At 43.2% G+C, this 24,954-nt stretch overlaps 1 protein-coding gene across 1 annotated transcript in view; it reads right to left on the bottom strand.

Annotated features, from left to right (window-relative positions):
- Window positions 1-627: 627 nt before the first annotated feature.
- The window catches only part of LOC126198783 (cytochrome P450 4C1-like), a 94,349-nt gene continuing 70,022 nt past the window's right edge, over window positions 628-24,954 (bottom strand). The window contains exons 9-12 of the mRNA XM_049935349.1: window positions 9,324-9,392; window positions 9,036-9,207; window positions 2,888-3,067; window positions 628-865 (exon numbers count right to left, since the gene is read on the bottom strand). Coding sequence (XP_049791306.1) covers window positions 708-865; window positions 2,888-3,067; window positions 9,036-9,207; window positions 9,324-9,392 — 579 coding nt within the window. The 3' untranslated portion in view covers window positions 628-707. The remainder of the gene's footprint in view (window positions 866-2,887; window positions 3,068-9,035; window positions 9,208-9,323; window positions 9,393-24,954) is intronic.

Below are 24,954 nucleotides of genomic sequence, written 5' to 3'. Positions count from 1 at the left end.
ACAAGCGCTATATCTCGGTAATGGTCTTTCTAAGAGCTACTGAATGCTATTATGAAAAGCATGTGGTTCAGTATTTCGATCGATAGAGGAGTTAAGACTTTTGATCAAATGCCGAAGTAGCTGCCCGTTAGCGCACTACCATTTGCTGAAAACATCGTTTTGATATCTGGAACTGTTCACGAAATAAAAGGGAAGTTATGTCTTACGTGACTCGCCCTCTATATCTTATTCATTCCGTATTACAGGATTTTTCACTGCCATGAAAATATATCTGTAGCAGTAACGGTAACTGGAATGATAAACAAAATCAATCATAATGAAAATGTAACGAGTCCTCGATAGTCTACGAAGTTCTGTCGGTGGGGTGCAGAGACACCGTATATTACAGTTCGGCAACTGCCCATGAAACATTCTGCCGTCTACAGAAACCTCTTACTGACATCATAAGAATGTTGTGTGAAACATGATGGTCTGAACAGTTCAGTAAAGTTCCAGAATATGTGGAGCGAAGGGTGGAGGACCAGCGGTTGAGCATAGACGCCCTGTGCAGCTTACGTAGGGATGCACTACACGATGCAGTACCACGGTGTCTGCTGAGGTGGTGGTAACGCCTGTATTACGAAGTCATAGGAACTAAGAATGTTTATTCAAGGCTTTTGAAAAGTGTGCCTCGAGAAGGAGGTAATTACGAGCAGCTTCTCTCGTTGCTACCTCGGCGTCAGGCGTACCATTATCCCTTCAACAGGCTTCAGGATGAGTTCTATGGCGACCTTGGTGTCCTCTGGGGTATCCAAGGTTTGCACGTGGTAGTTGCGCAGGATCTGCGACAGCACTGTCTTCTCTTCAAGGATGGCGAAACGCTGCCCTGCAAAATACAAACAGCGACGTGAACTCAAAGAGGCACGGTGTGTAGTACTTTTTTTACGAATGTCATTTTCAGTTTCTGCCATACTTACGAGGAGACTACCAAAAGTAATTTACAGATGTCGTCTCACGCTAAGGCCGTTGAGCAAAAAGAGTTACCTACTACCGAAAGAAGGGAGTAGTACGTGTTCTGGGTTTCCTGCAACGGTCCGATAACAAGCGCATCACAGTATGGAAGTGAAATGGCGCGGCAACTGGAAATGAACTCCAAAGTTGAAGTACGCAGTATATTACGATTCTTGTGAGCAATTATATACACAAGGGAAACTCCCCATCGCACCCCTTCAGATTCAGTGGTAAAATGGCCCAGTGGATAACCTGTCAAAAACTGAACTCAGATCAAGCATGAGACCAGGAAGAACGTTTAAGCCCCTGACCACTGGACTGGCTGTAATGGTCAGTACGACGGAAATCCTGTTCACTGGCCTCACGCCACGCGATTTTTTCCTTTGGGGCTTTATAAAAGATCGTGTCTACGTTCCGCCACCACCAAATGATATGCCAGAGTCGAGAGACAGAATTTAAGAGACTATTACTTCCTTTATTCCAGATTTGTTAACCAAAGTTCTAACACACTGTTTTTTCCAGGTTCTAGTTAAAAATGTCCGATTGGCTTACCCGTAGATTACGAATCTGCGTACCCTGGAGCGTGAACTTATCTTGTGGGCTTCGACGACTTTTCTCCATCGATTCAATATTAATTGGGCTGCATGATATTAATTGCTTCACTGCAGAAATCCCAGCGTTAATGTAAAAAGCCGATGATACTGGATAACTTACCCCAACACATAGTTTGTTCTTTGCGTTAATGTTTATATTGTACCAGAAAATTTGTACAATGCTCAGCTCAAAGAAACTGGCCTTACAGATCCTGCAGTCGAACTAACTGGAAGCAGCTGCCACCCTACTGTCACCCTACTGCCACCCTACTGCAACATTACTGCCACCCTAATGCCACCCTATTGCCCCTCTACTTTCACTCCCGAACTCTTAGGCTCACTGCTTACATAGTTTCGTAACAATACAAGTTCTCTGAATGTGTTGTTCAACAGTCACATTAATTGAGGTACAATTAAAATCGGTCGATTCATAAGAAATTATAGTTCAGTTTTGACGACAGTCTAATAAATGACTGACTACAACAAGTGTAATTTTTAAATCGCTTTTCAAATTTAGTACCGAATCCTGGTTGACTGACAATACTTGATGCAAAATAACTATTATCTCGCTAGTTATAACAGGAATTTTGATGCTAACATGTTTTGGAGTACTTTACATAATGAGGTAATAGATTTTGAGGTTCAAATTTTACGTAATAACCTCGTTTTGACCAAATGATCGAAATAATAGTTTATTCATGGCAGAAAGTTCTAGAAGTCGTAATTATAGAATTAATTACAGTGAATCTGTTTTAAGTTTTTATAGAAACAAACTCCTGAAAGTGACTGTAACTTTTACTGCATCAGTTAGCCAGAAACCTAACCAAAACATTAATTTTCACGTTCTATGAAATAATAGAATTTTGACAATTAATTTTCCATTTAATGACTGAACTTATTTTAACACTAATATTTCTAGGTGATTATTTTCTGACAGTTACACAAATGAACTACCGGTAATTAGTTTTTCTGTAAATTTCGTAAAATTGATATTACAACAAGACTTTTTCACGATACGCAAAAGCATGGCACCGAATACTTTAAAGGAGTATAAGGGTACCCTCGGTCTGTTCTATCACAAAGTGGGAAGAATTTGATTTTAGGTCGGATGTGTGCTGTATAATTAAAAGTGCACACATTGATTATTCGTAACAAAAACTAGGTTAGTTTACCTTCAGTTCGATGTATGATTCGTTATAAATTAAACAGTTATAATATACTATTAAAGTTGGGTGATTTTTTTGTGGTTATCTTGGATAAGCCCAACTGACCCAGCGAGGACGGCGAGTTAGTGTGTGCCTTACCTATACAGTTGCGTGGCCCGGCACTGAAGGGCACGTAAGCGTAAGGGTGCCTGCCCTGCACCCTCTCCGGCAGGAAGTTGTCCGGGTTGAAGCTGTCCGGGTCCGGCCAGTGGTCGGGGTCACGGTGGGCGTGGTAGATGTGCAGGTTCAGCATGGCGCCCTCCGGCACAGCGTAGCCGCCTGCAGAAACACACAAAAACACACCACTTACGTAGCAGTCCTTCTCAGGAGACGACTACGAATCATACTCGGTTCTGTACTACTTTTACCTTACTCATCATGAACGAAAAATTTCATTGTACGCGATTTTCATCAACAGAATATGAATTTTGCGAGGTGTGTTCAAAGAGGGGACATTGCAGTTTGGCAAGCTGTATCAGTCCGATTCGCGAGAGATCTTTTCTTAAGTGTCTACATCGAGTTAGGCATATAGAAAATTTACTGCATTGAGAGCTGCCAAACTGTTTGCAAGTGTTCCATAAAATTCTTCTAGGTTTGAGACCGCACTGTCATCTACAAAATTACGAGGTTTCGGCGCCTGAGGAAGGCGCCTTGCAACAGTCGCCGAAACGTCGGAATTTTGTAGATGACAATGCGGCCTCAAACCCAGTAGAATTTTATTGACTGTGACAACGGCCGCGGAAGCCTACGTTTACGTGTTTACACGTGTTTTTATAGTATTGGAGATTATTTATTGTCTAAAATTGTGTCAAAGAACTTGTATTAAATATTGTTGTACGGACGGAATAAAGAGTAGCTGTGTTTCAGAAATGTTTAATATTGGTTGAGATGCGTCTGTCATGAGTAAAACAAGGGTTTGTGAGTGATAAAAGCGTTTAGAAAAAGGCTGTGAAGACGCTGAAGATCACTAGCGCCCTGGACGTCCCAGCGTCACCTGATGAAATTGTGAAAAAAAGGAAAGAAATGGCTGAGAAGATCGTCAATCACAATCAGAGAAGTCGTTGATATATCAGCTCACTCATGCCATGAATTCTTTTGGCCTTTTTGTTATGAAACTTGAAACAGAATTTTTTTTTTAAATTGTTGAATTTCGAACGATAACTTTTGCTACTGCCAGTTGTCTAGGAGTCGCCATATGGAGAACAACCGAAATGTATCATAACAGGAGAGGAACATGAATATACTGATATGGCGCCGAAACTAAGTCTAATTGGACCAGTGAAAGCGTTATGTATCACGAAAACCAGAAAAGCTCGTTGTGCGGTAAAATGCGAAGGTTATGCTCACTGTGTTCTTCGATAGTGCAGCATGAGTCCCTGACACAAGAACGATCATTAAGAAGCAACATCTTTCTCATGCAGCAGTCCAAAAAATGGTCGGATCTGAAGTGAAAGTACTCATGGCAATAACTCACATGGTCAAACTTCGTTGCGCGAAAGTGAATTTTTGGCGAAAAATAATACCGTAATGACGTCCCATCCTCCATAATCGCCAGTCGTGTGATTTTTACCAGTTTCTTAAACTAAAGAAAACTTGAAAAGACCGTTGTTTCACAAGCATCGACAATATTAAAAACCTATTCCTGAAGGAGCTGAAAGCTAATCCAAAGATCGAGTTCCAGAAGAGTTCGAGAATTAGAAAAGAAGCTACAATAAGTCTATAATATCTAATCTGGACGATTTTGAAGGAAGTAAGATTGATATGGGTGAATCAACAAAATTCTTACCACAAAAAGAAACACATAATCCTGGTATTTTTTTAACATATCTCATGCACAGGCGTTGGACAAAAGTATGGAAACACAGCGAGAAATGCGCGCTTGAACATGCATGTGGATGCCAGCCAAACCTGCAGGTTAAGCTGTTGTATTTGACTACGAACTGCACCTGTGCAGTGTCCTGAATACGTCGCAGGTGGCAGTCGTTGTCAGAACTGTGTTCTGTGTAGCTGTGAGTGCGTTATTTCGGAACTAAGCGAATTCTGAAGTGAGCAGATAGTTGGTGCTGACGTAACCGAGGGAGCCGATGTATTTGCTAACTCAAGAGGCGCCGTATCGAAGATTTATACCGCATACAGGGAAAGCATCATTCGCTAAGTCCCAACGCGTAAGAAAGTGTGTGTTGACCTAAACATGAAGATAATTGTAACTAAAAATGACCCGCACCCGGGTTCCCGGGTTCGATTCCCGGCGGGGTCAGGGATTTTCTCTGCCTCGTGATGACTTCGTGTTGTGTGTTGTCCTTAGGTTAGTTAGGTTTAAGTAGTTCTAAGTTCTAGGGGACTGATGACCATAGATGTTAAGTCCTATAATGCTCAGAGCCATTTGAACCATTTTTGAACAAAAAATGAGATAACTACAGGAGCAAAAGTCATTTCGGGACTGAATGTCACACTCTTGACCACTGTCAGCACCAAAACAACACGAAGGCAGCTTCATAAGCGGGAAATTGCAGGGTGAGCTAGAATTACAAAACCACACATCAGCGATGCAAATGTCAGTAATAGCAAAACTTGGTGCCGAAACCATAAAACCTGGATTGGGGAGCACAGAAAGAAAATCATTTTATCGTATGTTTCATACTGTTTCCAACTTCTGGCCAAGTTTGCGTCCCAAGAGTGAAACACGGCGGGGAATCGGTTATGATTTGGGCAGCCATATCGTGGTATTCCATGGACCCCATGGTTAGTCTGCAAGGTGTCATTACTGCCAAGGACTTGTGAACATTTTGGCTGATAAAGTTGCACCCTGTTTTACAATGTTTGTTTTCCAATGGCGATGCTGTTTTGCAATAGGACATGCCGACTGTTTACAGCCTGCATCGGCCAGGTCTGGTTTTTCGAGCACTGGGATGAACTGCCGTCTCTCCTCTAGCCACAACAGTCACCAGATCTCATTGTTACTGAGTCTATGTGATCTAGAAGGGTGCGCGAAAAGTATCTATCACCATCATCGTTCTTTCTACTTGTCATAATTTTGATAGAAGGATGATATAAGATTCCCTTGAAAACCATACAAGACCCGTATTTATTAATTGCGAGACGACTGTTTTGAATGCCAGCGGGTTTCCTACAACTTATTGGGCTTGGTAATGTGTTGTGTTTTTGGTGTTTCCATATTTTTGTGCAACCCCTGTACACTTAAGGTATTTCAGATCCATCTTTGCATCTGCTAATATACACGCATTTAGTTTATTATACTCATTTTGTTTTATTAATTTTAAACTTCGACAGTGATTTCCAAACGAACCCTTTTACAATTTCCGGTTGCTTCCAGATTTAAAAGCAGTTAGTTGCAAAAGCCATTGGTTTGTGATATTTACTTACTGGATTTTTGTCTGATCTCCGCTGAAGTCCGGCAGTGTCATCTGAAAGCACGTTATACAAGTATTCTGTGACTGATACTGATGTTTTTGACCTAATCTTGCAGTGACTTGCAGCACTACACATTTCTTAGCGAAAACGCTACAAAATATTGTCGTGCTAATTTCTCTTGGCGGTATTAGTTGCACTTCAACAGCGATACTTAGCAGTATGGGTAGGTTTAAAGATGATTGTAGAAGTTGGGGATGCAGAAGTTCTGTGACATGACTACCATCGCTGAGGTAACAGTTCAGAATAGCATCGTTATTTTGTGATGAACTCATACGTGATGCGCATTTTGTATGTGTGTGTGTGTGTGTGTGTGTGTGTGTGTGTGTGTGTGTGTTTTGGGGCTTACGGGCGCTCAACGTCGAGGTCATCAGCGCCCTCACACACATTAAAAGGAAACGAATGTGGACAAATTTAATAAAATGGAAGCATACATGCAAAGAAAGCGGGAAAATCTGCAAAATTCTGTACAAGAAAATATAACGTAAGGAAAACGAGAAAGGAGCGCCAAGAATGCCACAGGAAATTGTCATTGGCTGGCCACTTGTGTAAAATGTGGGCGAGCCAGTCATCCTCTGTCCAAATTAAGACTCTCTCCCTAAAATCTTGGTAAAAACAATGGAAAAGTCACAGAACTTTAAAACTTCAACCACATTCGTTTGAGTATTTCCTAAAAGAGATGGCAAATAAACCGTCAAGTCAGGCGCGGCCCGCTGGTCAGAAAATAAAACGCAATCCAATAAAACGTGGCACACAGTGACCTGGATGCCACAAGCACCACACATTGGAGGGTGCTCTCGCCGGCGCAGGAAGCCATGCGTCATAGGACTGTTGCCTATCCGAAGCCGAGTGAGGAGAACCTCGTACCGTCTGTATCCTGCCTGCTCGTCGAATATGGGGTGCTTAGGAAACCTGCTTTCTCGGAGCGCTAGAAAACAATTCAAGCAAATCGTATTAATGAATTTTTATTACAGTAAGATAAATGACAATATTTAATTTTGGGAATTTACAGTGGTGTGTCACAAGCAAATGGCGACAGACAAATCAGAAGTCTCATTAGTACAACAACGCCTAATACAAGTGGAATTATACAGTTTCTAAGCCCTGCTGTTGAGTTCGTAGAGCGGCCAATCTTCAACTGGGCCGCGGCCAGGCGGCGAGGCGCTTATGTCCTCTTCTGTCTCGTTGTTGTCCTAGAGAGGGGTCGGTCAGCGTACTATTGGCTGTCTTCGTCTCATAGCCCCCTCTGCTCTGACGTTCTTTCCCGTCGTGCCGGCACTTGACTTTACGCCGAAACAGTGCGTATGAGCCACCCCTTCATTAGTAAACCTATCCGTACTGCACTGTGTCAGTGTTAACGCACAACTAACACTGCCAATAGAACAAAACTGAGACAGAACCGAGCAGTACCGAATGCAGACTTGAGGGCAAAGGGTAAAGTGGGAATTACGGTTGACAACAGCAACTGCCATCAGCAGACTGAAGAAGTTCCTTTCCAGACAAGACAACAGCGCATACTGAAGACTTTTGCACTTTTATGCAGATTTATCAGGGAAACGCATTTAAAATGATTATTGCGGTAAGAAATCAAACAAAATCCAATGACTTTGTAAAGAGCAATCGCAGACAGCAGGTCATTTGTACCAAAATACAGAAAATATCCCTCAACAACCTCCGGATTTTATCTGTCACCGTGTATAAGTAACGGTAAAAAATTTCTGTCCGAAGGCCGTGCAGTCCTGAATCGTCATGTCAACAAGGAAACTCGCCGTGACCATTGAGGCAATCATCATGCCGACGCAACATGTTGAAGAAACTCATTTGGTAAAATGCTGTGTGCTGCTGCACGAAGAAGTCCGTAACTGCCTGCTGCACGTCCCTGTCCCAAAGGAATCGATCCTCCGAGGCCTTTGTTAAGGGACTGAAAGCATGATAATCGCATGGGGAGAGATCCCGACTGAATGGCGGGTGTTCTAGTGTCTCCCACTTGAGGTGGCATAACTTCTGCTTCATGAAATTTGCGATATGGGGACGAGCGTTATCATGAAACAACGCAGAACTTGGCGCACCATTCGACAACAATGGTTTTCGAGAGGCATTCTGCCCCATACACATTCTTCATTCTCTGAAGGATGTCTACCTGTGCTCGTCCTTCGGCAGCCAAGCAAAGAATAATAGCACTTTGGGCCTGTTTGGACGCCTTTGGTAATAACTTCACCATGGAGTTCACGTTTCCGCATCTACCGCACGCACGCCGGAAAGACACGAATGCCACACTAACCCCTGCCTACAAGTCGGTGTTTATATACCAGCATCGGAGTCGCGCTACGTTTCCTATAAGCCACAGCAACGTCCTCAAACAGAAAGTGTTTGATAACCTCATATACCTTCAGAAAAGATCGTCCTTTTAATGTATGCTTTATATATCAGGAGCGAAGGGTGACGTAGTTGGTTACAGCGCACTTTACTGTTTTGTGGTATGCTTGGTAGTTGCCATGCAGCTTATATTTTTCACTTTCTTACAATAGTCCCTTAAAGAATGGAAGTACACAGCTACTTATTTCACCAGCTTTCCCACTTTCCATTTTCTTTCACAACCAGTCTGTTTACTCGGCTTGAGTCACCCTCTCTTTATGTCCCCTACTGCCACATAATTTTTATCGAACCCTTATGGCGGAGAGCTAAGGATTCTCTTACTAATTCGTTACACATCCCACGACTACTTACAAAGGCTACTAGGGCCCCTTTCCCATCGTATATACTCGGTACGTTATGTTATCTGTATCTAAAATAGAGAAACAATTTGGAAGTGACGTACCTATTTCGATATCTTTGGTGACCTTCCTCCCGATAAACGGCACACTAGGATATAGGCGTAGCGTCTCCTTGATGACCATCTCGAGGTATTTCATACTGTTAAGATCTTGCAACGTTGGAAGGCGATCTTTGTCATGTCCGAATATATCGTGCAGTTCTGAGTAAAGTTTATCCTGAAATAGATAGTAATAATAATATTAATAATAATAATAATGAGCAGAGGTAAACGATAGTAGCAGTGTGAGTGCAGTAATTCTGCTTCCACTGTTTATTTGATATGCGAAAATACCTGGACGTTCTGATGGTGTCCCAGAAGAAGAAGAGCCCAACACATGGCAACTGAAGTCGTGTCATGGCCCTGCAGAAATAAATACGGAGAGATAGGTAGTTCAAATCTTTAGTAAATCTGACCAACTTGGCGGTACCAGATACATAACAGAAATATATCCACAAAGAATTTTGTTTGTTATGTACTAGATTAATTGGAGAAATTTTTTCCTGAAATCCTCAACTAACAACGGAACTGTCCAGTCCGACATGTCGAAGCCTGCCCCGAAATTTTTTAAATGGGAAGAACACACCGAAAGAAACTCAATCTCGAAATTTTAGCTGCTAAGAAACGCTGCAACTACCATAAAAATGTTGAAATTTACCAAATTCGTAGCTTGCCTGGTGGCAGGAGAAATGTATACACCTGGTGTCGCTGTAGCAGACAGCCCATGCGCAGCACGGCGGGCTCATATCCTTGGCTGACAGCACTTCAGTGAACAGATGACATGGCACAACGCGATCATAATTTGTAAATCGAATATCAGTTTTCATTGACAGTTTCTCGCACACAGTTGTTCGCAGTTACTATTCACTAGAATTTGTAACTCATGTACTAGCCATAATAATTAGCAGATACCTTTACGGTATCGCTAAGTGTTAACAATCGAGATAGAACTGAATTAATTTTCTTCGAGATTTCTTCGCATATGCTTGCTAATAGCATCTGTCTTAGTGCAGTTTACAGAGTTTCACAGTAACGTGAAATTCAATTAATGTTTTCAGCCCTGAAAAGACGAAATTTGAATAATGTGGTAAGCTTTCGAAATCACCTACTTCTCCTGAAGAGCTGTATATTTGTTATAAATCAGTCAATTTTTTGGACATGTCGTTAGCAGTTGTCGAAACATTAGGGAAAACAGGACATAATTTTGAAGATTCCTTGAATTGTGGTTCGAACGACAACTGTTGTGCTACTTAAAGTCCAGAACAAAAATAGAATCCCTTCCAAGCCCAAAGAGAACTTGTACAGTAATAGCTTCCTGTGACAAAAAAAAATGCTTAAATTGCTTGGTTAAACGAAGCAGGGAGAAAACGATTATACATAAGCAGTATGCAAAGCCGGTTTGGATTTGTGAAATCTGAAAATGAAGTACGTAAATACCCAGATCATGCAGTTCTACTTGGAGGCGATCTTAACCTATAGAGTATAGACTGGGATGTCTATGGATTCACTGCTGGGGTACAGACAGAGTGTCTTGGGAGATACTTCTGAACACGTTTTCTGAAAACGGTCTTGAGCAGCTAGCTCGACACCCACACACAATAGAAATATCGTAGAACTTGTAGCTACAAACAGGTCGCACCTTATCGACAAACGGGGATTAGCGATCATGATGTCATTATAGTAACTATGATTACGAAAGTCAATAAATTAGTCAAGAATACTAGGAGAGTGTCTCTACTAGATAGGGCAGATAACCAGTTATTAGCATCTCATTTAGACAGCGAACTGGTATCACTTAGTTCCAGTAAGATGCATGTAGAGGAATTATGGACAAATTTTACACAGATTGTAAATCATGGTCTGGAGAGTTATGTGCCTAATAAGAGGATAAACGATGGAGAAGACCTAACATGGAAAGTCGGAGGATGCTGAGCAAACAGAGGCTGTTGCACTCTCGGTTCAAATGGGAACGCACAAATGACGACAAGGGAAGGTTAGGAGAGATCCGTGCGTCTGTGAAAAGACCTGTCCGCGATGCATACAACTACCACCGTCGCATCTTAGCAGATCTGCCAGAGAACCCGAGGAAATTCTGGTCGTATGTAAAATCGCTAAGCAGGTCAAAAGCTTCCATTCAGACCATTGTTGACCAGTGTGGGGTGGCAGCTGAAGATAGCAAAATGAAAGCCCTAGTTTTGAATTTCATGTTCAAGAAATCGTTCACACAGTAGAATCGTACAAACATACCGTCATTTGACCATCAGACAGACTCCCGTATGGACGACGTAGTAATAAGCATCTCCAGCGTACAGAAATAACTGGAAGATTTCAAAGCAAATATATCACCAGGTGCGGATGAGGTCAGATTTCAGTTTTACAAAAAGTGCTCTACGGCATTGGCCCCTTGCCTAGCTTGCATTCATCGCGAATCTATCGCCCAGCACAAAGTACCAAGCGACTCAGGCGTAGGTGACTGCAGTGTATAAAGAGTAAAAGAAAGTACCCGCTAAATTACAGACCAATATCCCTAACTTCTGCCTGCGCAGAATCCTTGAACATATTCGCAGTTGGAACATAATAAATTTTCTTGAGACAGAGAAGCTTATGTCCATGAATCTGCATGGTTTTAGAAGGCATCGCCCGTGCGAAACACAACTTGCCCTTTTCTCATATGATGTACTGCGAACTATGGATGAAGGCAATGAATGGCAACAAGCGGATTCCACACTTCTAAATTTCCGGAAAACATTTGACACGGTTCCCCACTGCAGGCTGTTAATGAAGGTATAGGCATACGGAATAATTTCGCAGATATATGAGTGGATCGATCAGTTCTTAAGTAATAGAACCCAGTATGCTGTCCTCGATGTCGAGTGTTCATCAGAGACAAGTATCGAAAGGAGTGCCCCAGAGAAGTGTGATAGGACCGCTGTCATTCTCTGTAAACATAAATGATTTGCCGGACGGGATGGGCATCAATCTGCGGCTGTTTGCTCTTGATGTCACGGTGTACGGTATGGTGCCGAAGTTGAGTGACTGTAGGAAGATACAAGACGACTTATGACAAAATTTCCAGTTGGTATTATGAACGACAGCTAGCCCTAAATGTCGAAAAATGTAAGTTTATGCAGATGAGTAATAAGAAGAAACCTGTAATGTTGGACACAGTATTACTAGTGTCCTGCTCGACATAGTCAACTCGTTTAAATACCTTGGCGTAACATAGCAAAGCGAAGTGAGATGGAACGAGCATGTGAGAGAATTCGAATGGTAGACTTCCGTTTATTGGGAGAATTTTAGGAAAGAGTGGTTCATCTACAAAGGAGACCGCTGTTGCCATCTATTCTTGGGTACTGCTCGAGTATTTGGGATCAGTACCAGGTAGGATTAAAGGAAGACATCGAAACAATTCAGACGCGGGCTGCTAGGTTTGTTACCGGTAGGTTTGAATAACACGTGTTACGCAGATGCTTCGGCAACTCAAAGGGGAATCACTGGAGGGTAGGTTAAGTTCTTTTCGAGAACCGGTATTAGAATCTGACTGCCGAACGATTCAACTGCCACCAACATACATTTCGTGTGAGTAACACGAAGATAAGGTACGAGAAATTATTGGTCATACGGAGGCGTACAGACAGTCGTTTTTCCCTCGCTCTGTTTGCAAGTGGAACAGGAAAGGAAACGACAAGGAGTGGTACAGGATACCCTCCACCTTGCGCCATATGGTGGCTTGTGGAGTATCTACGTAGATGAAGATATAGGTGTAGAAACTTGCGCCAAAATGAAACTCACAAAGGCCGGCCGAGGTGTCCGTGCGGTTCTAGGCGCTGCAGCCTGGAACCGCGAGACCGCTACGGTCGCAGGTTCGAATCCACCCTCGGGCATGGATGTGTGTGATGTCCTTAGGTTAGTTAGCTTTAACTAGTTCTAAGTTCTAGGGGACTAATGACCTCAGAAGTTGAGTCCCATAGTGCTCAGAGCCATTTGAACCATTATTTTGAAACTCACGAAAGTGTGAAAGAATAACTATCCGAAAGACAGAGCTGCTCGTGAGGGTCAATGCAGCATTACCGAAGGAGACTAACCGAATGGGTGCTCTGAACTGCAGGCAAGATCGACATTACCGATTTTCAGCCTCTTCCGAACTTATTAAACGGACTCAGGAAATTATAGGGAAAAAGAAGTCCCAAAATTACGAAGTTTACCTCAAGTGAATGTATGGGGGAGGTGTCACTAAAAGGTAATACCATAGAGAAATTTGTAGCTGACGTGAAGTCGAAGTTTCTTATTATCCCCTAAAATGCTGTTTGTAAAGCCAGTCAGTCAGTTTTCGTGCAACTCGCACTTCTTCACTGTATCGTTTAGAGCCAAGAAGGACAGAGTCGCTTGTGCAGTCGATGAATGTTGTGGATTCATATCATCTACATCTACATCTACATTTATACTCCGCAAGCCACACAACGGTGTGTGGCGGAGGGCACTTTACGTGCCACTGTCATTACCTCCCTTTCCTGTTCCAGTCGCGTATGGTTCGCGGGAAGAACGACTGTCTGAAAGCCTCCGTGCGTGCTCTAATCTCTCTAATTTTACATTCGTGATCTCCTCGGGAGGTATAAGTAGGGGGAAGCAATATATTCGATACCTCATCCAGAAAAGCACCCTCTGGAAACCTGGCGATCAAGCTACACCGCGATGCAGAGCGCCTCTCTTGCAGAGTCTGCCACTTGAGTTTATTAAACATCTCCGTAACGCTATCACGGTTACCAAATAACCCTGTGACGAAACGCGCCGCTCTTCTTTGGATCTTCTCTACCTCCTCCGTCAACCCGATCTGGTACGGATCCCACACTGATGAGCAATACTCAAGTATAGGTCGAACGAGTGTTTTGTAAGCCACCTCCTTTGTTGATGGACTACATTTTCTAAGCACTCTCCCAATGAATCTCAACCTGGTACCCGCCTTACCAACAATTAATTTTATATGATCATTCCACTTCAAATCGTTCCGCACGCATACTCCCAGATATTTTACAGAAGTAACTGCTACCAGTGTTTGTTCCGCTATCATATAATCATACAATAAAGGATCCTTCTTTCTATGTATTCGCAATACATTACATTTGTCTATGTTAAGGGACAGTTGCCACTCCCTGCACCAAGTGCCTATCCGCTGCAGATCTTCCTGCATTTCGCTACAATTTTCTAATGCTGCAACTTCTCTGTATACTACTGCATCATCCGCGAAAAGCCGCATGGAACTTCCGACACTATCTACTAGGTCATTTATATATATTGTGAAAAGCAATGGTCCCATAACACTCCCCTGTGGCACGCCAGAGGTTACTTTAACGTCTGTAGACGTCTCTCCATTGATAACAACATGCTGTGTTCTGTTTGCTAAAAACTCTTCAATCCAGCCACACAGCTGGTCAGATATTCCGTAGGCTCTTACTTTGTTTATCAGGCGACAGTGCGGAACTGTATCGAACGCCTTCCGGAAGACAAGGAAAATAGCATCTACCTGGGAGCCTGTATCTAATATTTTCTGGGTCTCATGAACAAATAAAGCGAGTTGGGTCTCACACGATCGCTGTTTCCGGAATCCATGTTGATTCCTACATAGTAGATTCTGGGTTTCCAAAAACGACATGATACTCGAGCAAAAAACATGTTCTAAAATTCTACAACAGATCGACGTCAGAGATATAGGTCTATAGTTTTGCGCATCTGCTCGCCGACCCTTCTTGAAGACTGGGACTACCTGTGCTCTTTTCCAATCATTTGGAACCCTCCGTTCCTCTAGAGACTTGCGGTACACGGCTGTTAGAAGGGGGGCAAGTTCTTTCGCGTACTCTGTGTAGAATCGAATTGGTATCCCTACAGGTCCAGTGGACTTTCCTCTGTTGAGTGATTTCAGTTGCTTTTCTATTCCTTGGACACTTATTTCGATGTCAGCCATTTTTTCGTTTGTGCGAGGATTTAGAGAAGGAACTGCAGTGCGGTCTTCCTCTGTGAAACAGCTTTGGAAAAAGGTGTTTAGTATTTCAGCTTTACGCGTGTCATCCTCTGTTTCAATGCCATCATCATCCCGGAGTGTCTGGATATGCTGTTTCGAGCCACTTACTGATTTAACGTAAGACCAGAACTTCCTAGGATTTTCTGTCAAGTCGGTGCATAGAATTTTACTTTCGAATTCACTGAACGCTTCACGCATAGCCCTCCTTACGCTAACTTTGACATCGTTTAGCTTCTGTTTGTCTGAGAGGTTTTGGCTGCGTTTAAACTTGGAGTGAAGCTTTCTTTGCTTTCGCAGTAGTTTCCTAACTTTGCTGTTGTACCACGGTGGGCTTTTCCCGTCCCTCACAGTTTTACTCGGCACGTACCTGTCTAAAACGCATTTTACGATTGCCTTGAACTTTTTCCATAAACACTCAACATTGTCAGTGTCGTAACAGAAATTTTCGTTTTGATCTGATAGGTAATCTGAAATCTGCCTTCTATTACTCTTGCTAAACAGATAAACCTTCCTCCCTTTTTTTATATTCCTATTAACTTCCATATTCAGGGATGCTGCAACGGCCTTATGATCACTGATTCCCTGTTCTGCACTTACAGAGTCGAAAAGTTCGGGTCTGTTTGTTATCAGTAGGTCAAAGATGTTATCTCCACGAGTTGGTTCTCTGTTTAATTGCTCGAGGTAATTTTCGGATAGTGCACTCAGTATAATGTCACTCGATGCTCTGTCCCTACCACCCGTCCTAAACATCTGAGTGTCCCAGTCTATATCTGGTAAATTGAAATCTCCACCTAAGACTATAACATGCTGAGAAAATTTATGTGAAATGTATTCCAAATTTTCTCTCAGTTGTTCTGCCACTAATGCTGCTGAGTCGGGAGGTCGGTAAAAGGAGCCAATTATGAACCTAGCTCGGTTGTTGAGTGTAACCTCCACCCATAATAATTCACAGGAACTATCCACTTCTACTTCACTACAGGATAAACTACTACTAACAGCGACGAACACTCCACCATCGGTTGCATGCAATCTATCCTTTCTAAACACCGTCTGTACCTTTTAAAAATTTCGGCAGAATTTGTGTCTGGCTTCAGCCAGCTTTCTGTACCTATAATGATTTCAGCTTCGGTGCTTTCTATCAGCGCTTGAAGTTCCGGTACTTTACCAACGCAGCTTCGACAGTTGACAATTACAATACCGATTGCTGCTTGGTCCCCGCATGTCCTGACTTTGCCCCGCACCCGTTGAGGCTGTTGCCCTTTCTGTACTTGACCAAGGCCATCTAACCTAAAAAACCGCCCAGCCCACGCCACACAACCCCTGCTACCCGTGTAGCCGCTTGTTGCGTGTAGTGGACTCCTGACCTATCCAGCGGAACCCGAAAACCCACCACCCTATGGCGCAAGTCGAGGAATCTGCAGCCCACATGGTCGCAGAACCGTCTCAGCCTCTGATTCAGACCCTCCACTCGGCCCTGTACCAAAGGTCCGCAGTCAGTCCTGTCGACGATGCTGCAGATGGTGAGCTCTGCTTTCATCCCGCTAGCGAGACTGGCAGTCTTCACCAAATCAGATAGCCGCCCTTACGGATCGCAGGGCTCCGGATTGGATTCCCGGCCAGGTCGGGGTTTTTCTTCGCCCAGGGACTGAGCGTCTGTGTTGTCCTCCTGACTTCATCATCAATCGGGAAAACTGGCGTCACTGGGCTATGAAAAGATTGGGAAATTTTAGGACGCTGATAACCGCTCAGTTGAGCGCACACGAACCAGGTATCATCGTCATCATCACAACAACGCCAGTGTTACTGTTTCTGCAGCTATATGTCTGCCTTCAGGAACATCAGGGAAAGGACTGTTTATTGCAAAATTCTTGCAATCGACGTAGCAAAATTTGGAAAAATAGGAGAGAATAATTTTCAATGTTACGTCCGAAGCCTCTTCTTGCCATCTCCAGACAATAATTCATTCCTTTTGTTGGACTTTTGGCTTGGAGATTACGATACCTCTGCCTTTAGGAGGACGCTGAAAAGAGTGTTAATATAATTCGGATTCCATCCGTAACTAGTAGCGTGGTTCAGCCTCTCGATAAAATATTTTTCAACAGCCTAAAGCAGTCAGAAAATGTATAGTTTTCCGTTAGGTCTTTGTCATTTCAGGTTTATCATAGGAACAGCATTGTTAAATTTCAGTCATTTCTTCACTGTCAGTTTGCACATAAAGTTTTACGAATTTGATCAAGTTGCCTGGTACACAGCACAATATACAAGCCAACTGGTATTACTATTTCTCATTTCATTTCAGTTCTGTCTAAGTAAAAGTAGTAATTACTGTGAAGACTGTCTTCGATGGCTCACCTCAAGATGACTGGCAGGTGTCCAGATGAAATATCGTGGAATGAAGTTTACAACGACCGTTTGCAATCGCAAAATCTCTTCGAACTTTTAATTCGCTGAGAAAATTTTAAATTTCTCAGGACAAGTTGTTTTCGTGATCCAAGAGACGCTTCACATTTTGTGACAACTATAGTGAATAAACGAGGAACTGTTTCATTGCTAGCAAACTATACAGTATTTAATAACCCTGCGTTCGGTGTGGGACGGCAGTGGGGTGGGTGGACTGCTGTGGCCTGTTGTGGGGTTGTGGACCACTGAGGGCTACGGCGGGACGAAGCCTCTCCGTCGTTTCTAGGTCCCCGCTTTAATACATACATACATACATATTTAAAAATTATCATAAGAACTGTACTACAGAAATTGAAGTCCCGATTGACGGAAGTCGTCTGTAATGAAACAGCATGCACTGTCTTGATTTTCTTTCCTCTGCCGGTCACTTGCGTAACTATTATATCTACAGCCGTTTAGCTGTCGGTATGAACTGCAAGTTACTCAACAAAAATAACGATTTGAGAAATTTTTGATATGGCATAGGTGCTTAAAATAGGTTTCGACATGTCGAATTGTACCATTCTCTTGCAAGCTTTGTAACTCCAGGCACCTAACTTTTTGAACTGTGTGTAAATCTTTAACAACATGGGAAAGAATGATCTGAATTTACTAATATGAAGATCTACCGCTATAGATTTTACGTCAGCGTTATCTGCGAAATGTGCTGAAAACTATCTGCGGATTCTTCCATATTCGAAACCTTCTCCATTACATTTGAACTATTTATCAATGACAAAATTAATAAAAGACAACGATCTCTAATTTTTTATGTTTCAAATAAGAAGAAACATTTCGAAAGCATGGAATATCACAATTAACAGGTATAAACGTAACACGAAAACACAATACTGGACAAAAGAGTTAAGTTAGAATTGAAATGAAACTAAATGGTGCATCAGTTCGCAAAAGTACAAATAATATTAATGTGATATTTGGTAATGAAGCTCGTACAGCAGCGTTTAATAGCAAGAACGATGGCGTTTATGAGATCTACAGGAAGTGAACATTCGTTCGTGTCGCAAAGTTAGTGTCGGCGCAATACTGCGAGCACGAACTCCGACAGAAAGCTTTCTCCACGTTCTCTGTGGGTTTCAGGTCTATGAACAGATCTATCCACACTTTTCATTAAACTTTTTTTCTGAAAAAAATGTGCTTCTTATTTGCCGAGCATTATTATGCAAGACATGGAAAATAACATCTCGCACAAATATCGATGATTTCACTTTCACAGGCCTGTGTAGCCACAGTTGCAGACGAAATAAGTCCAGGGGATTCACATGAAATACAGAAAGAGCAGCTATTGTGATTTGTTGAACAACATAGAGTAACTGAAGTGAATGGATATAACGGAAGGCAGCCGTGACAAAAATGATTACATCTTCAGTGATAGAAATATAACATCGATAGTTGTTCGGAGTGGTGTGACTATCGGGAAAATGGGGACAGTGATTTCAGGCTTGCGATAGAGGATTTTTTGCCTTACGCTTATCGGAAGAGACGAGAAGAGGTAGGTTATAGGTATTTCATTGGGATGGAGTTTGCAGCTTCGGACACTGTTTTAGGAGACGATTGATTTTGATTTGAGGACAGATGGGAGCGTTTTTACATTATTCTGCTGGTGATCATTGTATGTAAGACATCTGTAGCAAAACTACGTTTTGGCTGGGGATCAGGAAGATTCTAAGTGCTTTATGCAGCTGTAAATAAGTGCGCCATGGGTGATGACGCCATTGAAAGTAAATGGCGGTTAAGAAAAAATGAGAGCGTGAAATGTGCGGTCAATAGATTGCGGACACGGAGGGTTTTTCCAATTTCAATTTCAGAATAGGAGTTAAGTTCCAATTCAACCTCCTCGGCTTTATCACGAATTTGAGGTTCTGTGGTCAGCGTTTCGGTTAGGGACCTAGTGCGGACCACGACACATGGAAACTCAACCTTTGGAGGAGATTTCCTACAGAAGGATAGAGTAGAAATTTGGATTGTGCTGATGACGGTATCCATTGATTCACTGTAATCCGCTTGGACTGGAATACTGTGGCTTCTGTTTGGTTGGGCTATTGATACTCTGTCTTCTGTGGGGGAATTTTTAGGATTGGATTTTTAAGTAATTTGATTGATTAATGATGTGGGAGTTGTTACGGCAGGATGTCTTACCCAGACGAACGACGGTTTGATGAACCGAAGCTGGTGCTAATGATGAGAGTGGTACACGCTTGTCTGCTGAGAGGTACAAAGAAAATCATCGCTCATATTCAACGCTTGCAGTCTATCCCACGCCGCCTACTCTTGTACGTGTAATGTAAAGCCTACTTCCACTAGATCTGAATTAGCTGTCACTATCTGTTCTATCGACATATCACTCCACTCAAAGAACTCCTTACATTGCGTCACCAGGACCGAGTATACCACCCAGTATACGAACTGTTTAATCACCTCTACCCTCAAAAAGGTTCACTCATTTGGGCGACCTCATATCTACCAATAAAACATACTGGCTGCTCGCTCTGTATTTCACCTGAATGCCATATCCACGCACCCTCAGAATCACTTCCAGTTCAGTTTCTCTTGCTTAGACAACCGTGTTTATTGCATTTACTACACGGCATCCTCCCTGGACACTTTTACTTCGCTCAGCAGCATCTGCGCGTCTAATCGTAATCCACTCCCCCAAGCCTCAGCTGTCAATTCCCTTATGTAACAATTACGACGACGTCACCTCTATTACTATGTCGCACCCCCTCTTTGCTTCGCACAACCCCATTTCGTCCGATTACCCGAAGTCTCATATAGGCCACCGTCCATTAGACACACAGCAGCTCTATCAGTACCTCCAACATCAGCTGCGTGAACATCGCAGTTAATCATCGCAGATTTAGAATCTGTACATCTGAAGAGCACAAGCGTTGCTTCTGCCAGCGCGCCGTAAAAGGTAAGGACATTCATATCATTCTTCAGGCTCATCCTAACGGTTTACCTTGAAGTAAAATTACTACACCACGAAGATGACGTGCTACAGACGCGAAATTTAACCGACAGGAAGAAGATGCTCTGATATGGAAATGATTAGCTTTTCAAAGAATTCACACAAGGTTGGCGCCGGTGGCGACACCTACAACGTGCTTACATGAGGGAAGTTTCTAACTGATTTCTCATACACAAACAGCAGTTGACCGGCGTTGCCTGGTGAAACGTTGTTGTGATGCCTCGTTTAAGGAGGAGAAATGCGTACCATCACGTTTCCAACTTTGATAAAGGTCGGATTGTAGCCTATCGCGATTACGGCTTATCGTATCGCGACATTGCTGCTCGCGTTGGTCGAGATCCAATGACTGTTAGCAGAATATGGAATCGATGGGTTCAGGAGGGTAATACGGAACGCTTGCCGGATCCCAACGGCCTCGTATCACTAGCACTCGACATGACAGGCATCTTATCCGCATGGCTGTAACGGATCGTGCAGTCACGTCTCGATCCCTAAGACAACAGATGGGGACGTTTGCAAGACAACACCCATCTGCACGAACAGTTCGACGACGTTTGCAGCAGCATGGAATATCAGCTCGGAGACCATGGCTGCGGTTACCCTGGACGCTGCGTCACAGACAGGAGCGCCTGCGATGGCGTTCTCAACGACGAACCTGGGTGCACGAATGGCAAAACGTCACTTTTTCGGATGAATCCAGATTCTTTTTACGGCATCATGATGGTCGCATCCGTGTTTGGCGACATCGCGGTGAACGCACATTGGAAGCGTGTATTCTTCATCGCCGTACTGCACCCGGCGTGATGGTATGGGGTGTCGTTGGTTACACTTCTCGGTCACCTCTTGATCGCACTGACGGCACTTTGAACAGTGGACGTTACATTTCAGATGTGTTACGACCCTTGGCTCTACCCTTCATTCGATCCCTGCGAAACCCTACATTTCAGCAGGATAATGCACGACCGCATGTTGCAGGTCCTGTACGGGCCTTTCTGGATACAGAAAATGCTCGACTACTGTCCTGGCCAGCACATTCTCCAGATCTCTCACCAATTGAAAACGTCTGGTCAATGGTGGCCGAGCAACTGGCTCGTCACAAAACGCCAGTCACTACTCTTGATGAACTATGGTATCGTGTTGAAGTTGCATGGGCAGCTGTACCTGTACACGCCATCCAAGCTCTGTTTGACTCAATGCCCAGGCGTATCAAGGCCGTTATTATGGCCAGAGGTGGTTGTTGTGGGTACTGATTTCTCAGGATCTATGCACCCAAATTGCGTGAAAATGTAATCACATGTCAGTTCTAGTATAATATATTTGTCCAATGGAAACCCGTTAATCATCTGCATTTCTTCTTGGAGTAGCAGTTTTAATGCCCAGTAGTGTCATTCCGAAACCAGTGCCTCCCATTTTTCTGTGTTGACTTTGAGTGTTCAAGTGTGATTATTCTGGCGTAATACTAAATTATGAATCTTCTCACGAAGGACCTGTTGGTTTCATTGGCGTAGCAGCAGCAGCAGGCGAGCGTTCCAAAAATTAATGAGGTTGGACATCGAGGCTCGTACAAAACAGAGATGTGTCATTGAGCTGAGCATTGCTAAACAACTTAGCACCAACTCAAATCCATCGGCGCTTGCTAAAGGTGTATGGAGACGATAGAGAGGACGTGATCAACGTGAAACCGTGGCTACCGGGTTTTAGAAGTCGTTAGAATGTGTTAGCGACAAGCCACGCCCCAATCGACCCAGCTCAGCAAACATCTTGCGTCATGAACACCGTTTCAATCGATACATCCGCGGTGATAGGTGTATTACATCAAGGAATTGTGAGGACAGGTGAATGTAGGCTCTAATAGCTTAGACAAGATGTTATGCAACCTTGATTATCGCAGTGTGTGAGATGGGTGCTGCGGAAGTTACACAGGACCATAAACATCACCGAACAGAAAATTTGCTGAGAACTGCTGCACTCATACTGGACTGAGATTAGACATGATGCCACCATTAAGAGCCGTACTCCAAAAGGCATTTCATATAGTAGTGATTTGCGAATGCTACAAGAAATAGGAAAATCAAGGCACGGACGTTTGCAGGCAAAGTGATGTGCACAGTCTTCTGAGATAGGCAGGATGGGGTTATATTGGTTGTCTTGGAACCTAAAGTAACTGGGAATCCAGGACACTCCAAGAAGACACTGACTAGGCTGAAAGCCCAAAATTCCAGTCAGGCCAGTGAAAACGACAAATTTCCGTTAAGGCTGCCAATAGTTCTGCGACCATCGATCTAATTGTTAAATATTTCTGGATTGTGCTTTACAGCCACCATACAGTCCTAATTTAGCGTCCCCATTGTACTATATCTTTGGAGATATGAAAATGGACTACGTAACCAACATCTTCCAGACTCAGTTGTAAGACATTCGCTAACCTCGGTTGGTTCATGTTTTCATGAGCGCGGCATGCAGACTGTTTTCCATGAAATTTTGTCGCTGAAATCTTGCCTTGTAGTATTATTCTTTCCGTAGTTGTTATAGTTTCCATGAAAATAAATAAGAGAAAATTAGTTTCGGAATGACACTTGTACATAGTTTCTCAACGCTCTTCAGAGGACACACAGATTAGCATGGGCGTAGGAAAGCCACCAACAGACTCTCGAATTAGTGATGATGGTTGCATGAACAGATGAGCACAGGTGCTTTCTGGCACAACCAATGGCATGGTACAAGTACCTCGAAAACCAAGTATGCTATGCTTCCTACTCGCCTACATGACACTATTTAAGCAGGTGGTGAAAGTATTCTCGTTTCGGAGATGTTCATGTAGACTGAAATGGCCTTGATACGTTTGCTGTCGACTACAGGAAACTACTGTCCCAACATGTATATCCTTTACTTCGACTGCAAGACTGTACCTTTACCACGAAAATTTCAGCAATCCACCGGCACAGAACTGAGTCAGCACCGCTTGAGAAATCCTCCATAGATAGAAAGCGGCTTCAGTGATTCGTCATTTCACGTAACCCCAGTTCTATTGAGCACAGTCTTCACAGCATCGAGCGAGATCACGTCCCCACGTTTTACCGGTGACGAGTGCGGTCTTGTATTATGACTGATTTCCAGCACTTTCGACGTCTCATGAAGGTCATACCCATGATGCGTGGTCGCCGTTGACAGAAATGGTGTGCTCCTCGCTACTAGAAAGGTTTTCTTAATTCATTGTTAAGTGTGTGCACTGAATCACACCTAACAACTGGTGGCTGCACTCTTGCGCTTGTAGAAAACATTTGATTCCCGTCACCGCCAAAAAGTTTACTCAGTGAAAGGTCACGAACTAAATCCAGTCGGGCTGGGAGGACAATAGAAGGGCTACTTGAATGAGGCTTCGAAAGTTTTCAGTAACAAATTTGAGGTTGGCGTGCTGGCCATATTCGTCTCTAGTCCTATCGTCCAGTGGATTCTTAGGTCAGGCAGAGGCTGCAGCAGTGGTAGGTCGGAATAAAGGCATTTTTCTTTTTGTTTCATTTTCAGTATATCGGATCACATTCAAAATGAGCATACGGTAAATTGGTCATGTAAGATCTACGTCCTGCTAAGATACTTAATTTAAAGTACACTATATGATAGATAATATCCGGATACTCGTATGTAATGCGGAATTGACCACTAGATTTGAAGAGAGTCGTACCCGCCGATATTAAAGGAGGGGCAAATATTGTGTTATCACTAGAAAAGCAATGACAGAGGGTCGGTCAGTAGGGCTAACTGATTTCCAGTGCGGACTAGTCACTGAATATCACCTGAGTAACAAATCCATCAGGGAAAATTCAACTGTTCTAAAGCTGCCCAAGTTGAGTGCTGGTGACGTGATCGTGAAGTGAAAACGCGAAGTAACAACCACCTATAAAACCAAGACCATGGAGGCCTAATGTACGTAAAAAACGCATGAAATCAGCGGTAGGAGTTCTAGCACAATGACTCTCCGTAGAGAGTTAAAAAAAAATTAGGGTACATCGATTGCACAAATCCGCATAAGCCACACATTTTCTGTTGTTGGTGATAAGCAACGCTTGAAGTGATACAAAGAGCGAGGTCACTGCGCAGTGTTTTACTGGAATCAAGTGATCTGGGGTGATGAATCACGCTTACCCTGTGGCAACCCAAAGAAAAATTTTTAGTTTCGCAAATGTCTGGTGTACGTTACCTCCCGCCATGTGTAATGCCAACAGTAAAGTAGGGAGGAGGGTTTTTCGAGCTTGGGATGTAATCCCATAATTGTACTTAAGATCACTAAATGAGGAAGAATATGAACACATTTTACAGCATTGTGTACTGCGAACAGTAAATGAACGTTTTGCAGACGATGATTGTATCAACATGACAATGCACCCTGTCATAAAGGAGATCGTGTAACGTAATAGTTTATGGACAATAACATTTCTGAAATGGACTGTCCTGCTCAGATTACCGTCTTGGATCAAATGGAACAC

Source organism: Schistocerca nitens, chromosome 8 (genome assembly GCF_023898315.1).
Source record: "Schistocerca nitens isolate TAMUIC-IGC-003100 chromosome 8, iqSchNite1.1, whole genome shotgun sequence".
NCBI lineage: Eukaryota > Metazoa > Arthropoda > Insecta > Orthoptera > Acrididae > Schistocerca > Schistocerca nitens.
Note: the sequence above shows the minus strand (reverse complement) of the source record. Positions and strands in the feature narration are given on the sequence as shown.